Source organism: Rutidosis leptorrhynchoides, chromosome 7, assembly GCF_046630445.1.
Source record: "Rutidosis leptorrhynchoides isolate AG116_Rl617_1_P2 chromosome 7, CSIRO_AGI_Rlap_v1, whole genome shotgun sequence".
NCBI classification, from domain to species: Eukaryota; Viridiplantae; Streptophyta; class Magnoliopsida; order Asterales; family Asteraceae; genus Rutidosis; species Rutidosis leptorrhynchoides.
Window position 1 is genome coordinate 311,671,699 of NC_092339.1, and position 9,177 is coordinate 311,680,875.

Here is a 9,177-nt window from a genome sequence, read left to right on the forward strand (position 1 = left end):
ACCCGGAGCTTGTTACGGGTACGTTTACCATTAATAACTTATCAGCATCTATTTTATTTGATACTGGCGCCGACAGAAGTTACGTGTGTATAAATTTTTACACTAAATTGAATTGTTCATCATTACCTCTAGATGCTAAGTACTTGATTGAGTTAGCTAATGGTAAACTAATTAAAGCCGATAAAATTTGTCGTGATTGTGAAATAAATCTAGCCGGAGAAACGTATAAAATCGACTTAATACCCGTAGAATTAGGAGGTTTTGATGTAATAGTCGGCATGGACTGGATGTCCAAAATAGGAGCGGAAGTTGTTTGTGCCAAGAAGGCAATTCGTATTCCTGGTAAGGATAAAATACCGGTGATGATTTATGGAGAGAAGGGTAATTCAAAGCTAAAACTCATTAGCTGTTTGAAAGCCAAGAAGTGTTTAGAAAAGGGATGTTACGCTATTTTGGCACATGTTAATAAAGTCGAAAAGAAAGAAAAGTGTATCAACGAAGTGCCTGTGGCAAGAGATTTTCCTGAAGTTTTTCCGGAAGAATTGCCGGGATTACCTCCATTTAGATCGGTGGAATTTCAAATAGATTTAGTACCAGGAGCTGCACCAGTGGCTCGTGCTCCATATAGACTTGCACCGTCCGAACTAAAAGAACATCAAAGTCAGTTAAAAGAATTACTGGACCGTGGATTCATACGACCAAGTACTTCACCGTGGGGAGCTCCAATTTTGTTTGTTAAGAAGAAAGATGGATCTTTCAGGATGTGTATAGATTATCATGAATTAAATAAGTTAACTATCAAGAATCGGTATCCACTACCGAGAATTGATGACTTATTTGATCAGTTGCAAGGATCATGTGTGTATTCGAAAATCGACTTAAGATCGGGCTATCATCAATTACGCGTCAAAGAAGAGGACATTCCGAAAACTGCTTTTCGGACACGTTATGGTCATTACGAATTTTTGGTCATGCCGTTTGGGTTGACAAATGCGCCAGCTGTATTCATGGATCTCATGAATCGAGTTTGTAGTCCGTATTTGGATAAGTTTGTTATCGTTTTCATTGATGATATTCTTATCTATTCCAAGAGTGAGCAAGAGCATGAAGAGCATTTAAGGTTGATATTAGAATTGTTGAGAAAAGAACAACTATATGCAAAATTTTCTAAGTGTGCTTTCTGGTTGAAAGAAGTGCAATTTCTTGGTCACGTTGTTAATAGCAAAGGAATTCAGGTTGATCCAGCAAAAACTGAAGCTATTGAAAAATGGGAGACTCCTAAGACACCAACACAGATACGCCAATTTTTGGGTTTAGCCGGTTATTATAGAAGGTTTATTCAAGATTTTTCCCGAATAGCTAAGCCGTTGACAGCGTTAACGCAAAAAGGGAAGAAATACGAATGGACCTCGGAGCAGGAGAACGCATTTCAAATACTGAAGAAGAAGTTAACTACGGCGCCTATATTATCGTTACCAGAAGGGAACGATGATTTTGAAATATATTGTGACGCTTCGCGACAAGGTTTTGGTTGTGTTCTTATGCAACGGAAGAAAGTTATTGCATTTGCATCCCGACAATTGAAGATTCATGAGCGAAATTATACGACGCATGATCTAGAATTGGGAGCAGTCGTGTTTGCATTGAAGATGTGGAGACACTACTTGTATGGGGTTAAATTCACTGTGTTTACTGATCATAAAAGCCTTCAACATATTTTTGATCAGAAACAATTGAACATGAGGCAACGAAGGTGGGTCGAGTTAATAAACGACTATGATTGTGAAATTCGTTATCATCCCGGAAAGGCGAACGTGGTGGCCGATGCTTTAAGCAGAAAGGAACGAGAACCAATTCGAGTTCGAGCAATGAATATAAAAATTCGCATGAATCTCAACTCACAAATCAAAGAAGTTCAACAAGAAGCACTCAATAAAGAAAACATAAAGAATGAAATAATGAAGAAGTATGAGAAGCAACTCGTTATACGGGAAGACGGAATTAGATATTTTGCAAATCGTATTTGGGTACCAAAGTTGGGTGGATTAAGGAAGTTGATATTGAACGAGGCACATAAGACAAGATACTCGATACATCCTGGAGTTGGAAAGATGTATCAAGATCTTAAGACACGTTATTGGTGGCCTAACTTAAAGACCGACGTTGCAACATATGTTGGGGAATGTTTGACTTGTTCCAAAGTCAAAGCAGAACATCAAAAGCCGTCAGGGTTACTTCAACAACCAGAAATCCCAGAATGGAAATGGGATGGTATTACCATGGATTTCATCACGAAGTTACCAAAGACTGCCTGGGGATACGACACCATTTGGGTGATTGTTGATCGTCTCATCAAGTCTGCACATTTCTTGCCTATAAAGGAAACAGATAGAATGGAGAAACTATTACGATTGTATATAAAGGAAGTTGTTTCAAGGCATGGAATACCTATTTCCATTATATCCGATCGTGATAGTAGATTTACCTCAAAGTTTTGGCAATCACTACAGGAGGCACTAGGAACTCGTTTGGATATGAGTACCGCATATCATCCGCAGACCGACGGGCAGAGTGAAAGAACAATTCAGACTCTTGAAGACATGCTCAGGGCATGTGTGATCGATTTTGGAAACGGATGGGATAAATATCTACCGTTAGCAGAATTCTCGTATAATAATAGTTATCATGCGAGCATTGGAGCTGCGCCATTCGAAGCATTGTATGGAAGGAAGTGTAGATCTCCTATCTGTTGGAATGAAGTAGGAGATCGACAATTAACTGGTCCCGAGATCATACATGAAACGACTGAAAAGATGGTGCAAATCAAGGAGAGATTAAAAACAGCCCGCAGTCGCCAAAAGAGCTACGCCGATGTCCGAAGGAAACCATTAGAGTTTCAGGTCGGGGACATGGTTATGCTAAAGGTGTCACCTTGGAAAGGTGTGATACGTTTTGGAAAAAGGGGTAAACTGAACCCAAGGTACGTAGGCCCGTTTAAGATTATCGAACGCATTGGACCGGTAGCTTATCGGCTCGAGTTACCGCAACAACTCGCTGGAGTACATAATACCTTTCACGTCTCAAACCTGAAGAAGTGTCTTGCAAAGGAAGACCTCACCATTCCTCTTGAAGAAATCCATGTCGACGAGAAACTACAATTCGTCGAAGAACCAATCGAAATCATGGACCGTGAAGTTAAACAGCTCAAACAGAGCAATATACCGATTGTTAAGGTTCGTTGGAATGCTAGAAGAGGTCCCGAGTTTACTTGGGAACGAGAGGATCAGATGAAGCAAAAGTATCCACACTTGTTTCTCGATGACGCAAAATAGGTACAATTTTAAAATTTCGGGACGAAATTTATTTAACGGGGAGGTAATGTAACGACCCGCACTTTTTCGATCATACTATACTTATAAGATTAATATTTACATAAATTAAACCTTGCCAACATGATAAGCAATCCAAATTGTCGAGACTTACATTTCCGAAAAGAGTTTTACACAACGTTTGACCGTCTAGTTTGACCGATGATATCACGAACTATACAATATATGATAATTATACGTTTGTGTATATAAATGTATATATACATATTTAACGTGATTAATAAATGTTTTAATATCTCATTTTGTATTAATAACAAACAAGTTATATGTGTATTTTGAAACTACTAACTTAAGTTTTCAAAACGATAACTATACGTAACGTTATTTGACATAAATACTTAAGACATATAATGTTTATACATATATTGTATAAGTAATGTATTTAATCACTTTTAAAGACTTAAATACATAAAACCATATAAGTGTATTCACAAAAGATAGCTATATTTGAATCCTCATTCCATTTTTCACAAAATTTCTATACGTATACCTAGAGTATTTGTACTCGTATCATACCAAGCTCCTATACGTATTTACTAATAGTAAATACACATCAAAATCACCACCTAACCAGCCATTATTCATGCCATGAGGGCTAGGTAATTGAACTTGGATGCAAATAAGACTAGATACATAAAATGATAGCTTGAATTTTTGTCTCCATACCCCCCATTCACGTTTTTTTTTTGGTGTATATATACATGCTCATTTTGATCCATTTTTACTACCATTTTCTTATCAAAAACACACACTCTTTCTTACTCTCTAAACTCCATAACAATCCAGCAAATAACCAAGAAGATCTAGCCATAAAAACCATACTAAAACACCATAAGAAAACTCTTACAACAACACTTCAAGAAAACCTTCCAAGAACACCAACTTACTTCCAATCTTTCATCCACTTCTATCACCCTTTTGATTCTAGCTTCTTACTCCTCTTTTACAGCAAACTTATCCAAGGAACTTGAGGTAGAATCTATGTTCATAACCTTATTCAATTCATATATATATAGCTATCTTATTTTGTGGTACAAAAGTTTAACAACAAGAACATAGTTTGAATGTTTTCAAACTTGTTTGCAAACTAAATAGATCCTTCTAACTTAACTTTTAAAATACTTCAAGACATGTAACATAACTTATATATATGCTAATGTAACAAGGTAAAACTTGGTTTTTTAAAGTATAAGTATTTTTAGAAAAATGGTCATTAAATGATTTTGTTGTAACAAAAATGTTTAACTTCATATGTTTCACTAAACTTTCACCTATGCCGTATGATTTTGAATACAAATCAAGGTATTTACAGTTCATAGTCTTAAAGAAGAACTCGATCCAAGAAGATGGCAATTTGAATCAACGAAAACGGACTTGTAACGAAGAAACTATGACCGAAACAAAATTGGTTATCCAAGACTTAAATGACTTCGGGATTCATTGGAAAAATTTACATAAAATCACATCTTTATAAGATAACATGATATTTTATATATATGTACTTACAATTCAATTTTATATGGTTCAGGATCACCCGTAAACAACACGAGAAGATTAATCATAAGATCCCATGATTGTACGCAACACGTCATTTGACAACACCGGTACTTTATGTACGCAACACGTCATTTGACAACACCGGTACCATGGGTCAAGATTAATCTCGACCAATACATATACGATGGGGTTTTATTTATTTCGTTGGGGGTTTTATTTATTTCATTGCGGGTATATTAAAAAAATGAACCATTAAAATTGAATTACTAACAACGAACTGCTACGGACTAAGGAATTATTCAAAGTATTAAAAGTATAACAAGTATATATATGTGACATTTGTTTAAAAAGAAAAGGTATTGATATATTATATATGGATAGGTTCGTGATATCAACCGGAGACCAAGTCAAATTATATATATATCTTCAAGACGAAAGTGAGTATATAGTCCCACTTTTAAACTCTAAATATTTCGGGATGAGAATACATGTATTTTATGTTTTACGTTATGGACACAAGTAACTGAAAAATATATTCTACGTTGAGTTGTACCATTGGCATACTTCCCTGTAGCTTGGTAACTGTTATTTACAGCGGTATTGTAAACGCGAATCCTGTTGATAGATCTATCGGGCCTGACAACCCCAACCGGACTGGACGACCAGTATTCAACGGTTGCACAGTACTTCGTTTTGTGACTACACTTGGTACGGTGTAGTAAGATTTCATATTAAAGGGAATATGCGACGTGAAAATGTTAAGTATGGTTACCAAGTGCTCAACCACTTAGAATACTTTTATTAAACTGTTTATATACGAAATCTTGTGGTCTATATATATATTGCTGCCGGCATTAAACCTATATCTCACCAACTTTATGTTGACCTTTTAAAACATGTCTATTCTCAGGTGATTTCTAAAGCTTCCGCTGCATCATGTTGGATCTAACCAGGATCTTGCGTACGCATGTTTGTGTCAAAAATAAAACTGCATATCCGAGATGTTGTATTGTAAAATATGCTAGAAACCGTGTTGTTGTCATCATTTGTAAAGTTTGTAAGTCGAAGATTATCGCTAAACGTTAATCTTCTTTTTATTGTCTTAAGCTTGTAACAAAAATAATGGTTATGGTTTGTAATGTATAATATATGCAGTTTTCTTTCAAAAATGTCTCATATAGAGGTCAATACCTCGCAATGAAATCATACGTTATCTAACGCGTTCTTATGGTTAAGGACGGGTTATGACAAGGACCTTCTCCCTCTCCCCAATCTCTCTTGTAAATAGATCTTTCTGTTTCTTTCTTGTTCAATTTTTGTTTTCGGTAACTTTTGGCCGTTTTCGCTCGATTGCTCACGTTGGTTCTAATCTGAAGTTAAGTTTTACTTTGGATCGGAAGTCGTTTATAGGTTATTGGTACCGTGGTTAAAGAGGCTAGTGATGTTATCATGGTTGGAGTTTTCTTGCTGGTGGCTTTTCCTTTTGTAGTTACAATCTCACCGTCAATCCTACATCCTTCTTGTGTGTAGCAGTACTACATAAGCTCGACAAGACTTTTACTTGTTGGTGGTTTCACTTAATGACTCTCGTGAGTTCAGATCTCAGACTTAAGCTTTCAATAGGAGGTAGTCAGTGGTCTTAGATCGTTCTACTAGTTATCGGTTTCGTGGATTCATAGGCTAATAGTGCTATTCTGGTTGAGGTTGTCGTGGTTTAATGACAACTGTAGGGGTTGTCATTAACATTTTCTAATCAATAAATATCATTAATCTCTCAAATTTACCCATATTTATTACACTCAATCACTTATATTTTAATTAAATTCGGTCAAACTTACCTCAACTATACGGACAAAATTGACATTTATCATCAATATCTTATATTCAACAGAAATAACTCTCAGACACTCTTTTTGGGACCATAATTAAATGGACAAATCAAGTAGGGAAAACAATGATACGAAAGATAAAAGAAAATGTAAATTGATTGAATAAGTTAAAGAGGAGCGTTGTCAAATTACTTTGAGGTCACGAGTTCAAATATTATGGTGGACACACACATATATGTGTGCGTGTGCGCGCGCGCTCTCGCGCGTTAAAAATTATGTTAAATGTGTGTAGTTTTGCCAAAAAAAAAAAAAAAAAAAAAAAATCAATTGCATTAAATAATTCATACTATTTCGGTTAGTAGTAGTTTGTGACTTTTTTGTAATTGTAGAATTTTTGTAAATATGTATCACACACGTAATAAATCTTTACTCCGTATTAACAAAATATGTGTAAAAAAAATACCGATTATTGTCTAAAAATCAGAAAACGACAAAATGTGTTAACCTAAGGGTATTACAGTCATTTACCCACTATCCATTATATAAAGCACCGAATCCAGAGTTGAATGGTCACCAACACTGTATAAACCAAAACCAACCATTTTTTTTTTCCTTCACTCAATATACTACAAAATGAGAACACGCCGTGGCTGTTCTTATCCACTCGCCGGACCTCCGATTACTACCAGCCGGAAAAGACTCAAGCTCTCACCATCTCACTACAATCTCTTCGATAACCTCCCAGACGACATCGTTTTACTCATCCTCGCAAAACTCAGCTCCACTGCCGATTGCCCCACCGATTTTGTCACTACTTTATTCATGTACGGAACCAGAAATAAATCATTATTAAACATTTTATTTTTATTTATTATTATTAAACTCCCGGTTACATATCTAACTTATTTATTTACTTTCGTGTAACAGATGCAAAAGATTTAACGGTTTAGGACTTAACCCCGTTGTTTTAGCAAAAGCTTCAGCTGAAACATTCGCCGTTAAACCTAACAGGTGGTCCCCATTTGCTCACCGTTTTCTTCAACGGAGCTCCAATGCCGGAAATGCAGAAGCTTCTTACACTCTCGGCATGGTTAGTTTTTTTTTTTTACAGTTTTCAACGTTTTATTACTGTATTTAAATTTACACTTTAACCCTTGCGTTCACAAACAATGCTTTTACCCATGGAGGTTAATATTGTCATTTCAACTTTTTTATTTTACATACAGATACAATTCTACTGTTTCCAAAACAGAAGAAACGGTGCGTCATTAATGGCCAAGGCAGCAATCAGATCTCACGCGCCGGCATTATACTCACTCGCGATCATTCAATTCAACGGCAGCGGCGGTTCGAAAAACGTAAAAGACCTAATCGGCGGAGTCACGCTCTGCGCACGTGCAGCGTTTCTCGGCCACATCGATGCTCTTCGTGAACTCGGTCACTGTCTCAAAGATGGTTACGGCATCGGAAAAAATGTTACGGAAGGTCAACGATTTTTAATCGAGGCAAACGCACGTGAGCTGACGTCGATTTGTTCGAAAACGTTAATGTCCGTTATCAGATCTCCGTTACTGGTAAGTGAATTCGGATTCAATTTACCAGCTCCGAAATCTCATCCGGCGAACAGGTTTCTAGCTGGTTGGTTTGCCTACCGGAAACCGGATCCGTCGTTGAGGATATGCTGTTACGACGGTTGTGGACGGCTGGAGACGAGGATGCATGAGTTCCGGCGGTGTTCAGTGTGTGGTGTTATGAACTATTGCTCACGTGGTTGTCAGGCACGTGACTGGACGATGGGACATAGTAAGAATTGTAGACCTTTGGTTAGGGTTGCGAATGTTAACGGCGTTGATAGATGAACGGGATGATGGTGAATAGAGGTGGTGGATTTAACGGAACGGTGACGGAAATATTTTGCTACAAAATGGAGGAAATTAAGTCAAAACGTAAAGGTTTTTCGGAGGGTAGTTTTGGAATCTTTTTTCTTCTTCTTTATTTTGGGTAGATAGGATCTTGTTTAGCAAGAGAATTTATGTTTTTCATAGTTAAAAAAGGTAGCAATTTTGTACACACAATATATAGCAAATTAGCTAGTATATATATAGCCGCCTTTATTTTTAAGAAATTGTGCAAATCAATTACGTATTGTTATATTTTATTGAATACCGTATAAAAATGTTTTTTTAAATACTTTGGGTCTTTATAAATATATGGAATGGAATTTATTTTTATAAAATATCGAAATATATATAATTAGTATACGCATAAAAAAGATAAATATTGAATTAAACTATCAAGATTTTTATCCAAATATAGATATATAATAAACATTTTGATTTCGTTAAGTAAACTTTAATATATGTAAACAAGAATACAAATTAGAATAACTTTACATAAAAAGAGTAAAAGATAAATTGAAAATATTGTGTAATTGTGTAAAGGTATTTTTGTACAGTACTCCG

The 9,177-nt window shown here is 36.0% G+C and overlaps 1 protein-coding gene across 1 annotated transcript; it reads left to right on the forward strand.

The window, feature by feature from the left end:
• Positions 1-7,322: 7,322 nt before the first annotated feature.
• On the forward strand, positions 7,323-8,817 carry LOC139858124 (F-box protein At1g67340-like). Its single transcript, XM_071846977.1, has 3 exons — positions 7,323-7,539; positions 7,643-7,805; positions 7,942-8,817. Exons 1-3 carry the CDS (start codon positions 7,349-7,351, stop codon positions 8,572-8,574), a joined length of 987 nt encoding a protein of 328 aa, XP_071703078.1. The 5' UTR covers positions 7,323-7,348; the 3' UTR covers positions 8,575-8,817.
• Positions 8,818-9,177: the final 360 nt, after the last annotated feature.

Excerpts from the sequence above, each read along its gene's own strand:
- LOC139858124 (XM_071846977.1), top strand. The coding sequence starts at position 7,349 with ATGAGAACACGCCGTGGCTGTTCTTATCCACTCGCCGGACCTCCGATT. Across the intron at positions 7,540-7,642 it reads TTTGTCACTACTTTATTCAT|ATGCAAAAGATTTAACGGTT; the intron begins GTACGGAACCAG and ends TTCGTGTAACAG. Across the intron at positions 7,806-7,941 it reads CTTCTTACACTCTCGGCATG|ATACAATTCTACTGTTTCCA; the intron begins GTTAGTTTTTTT and ends TTTTACATACAG.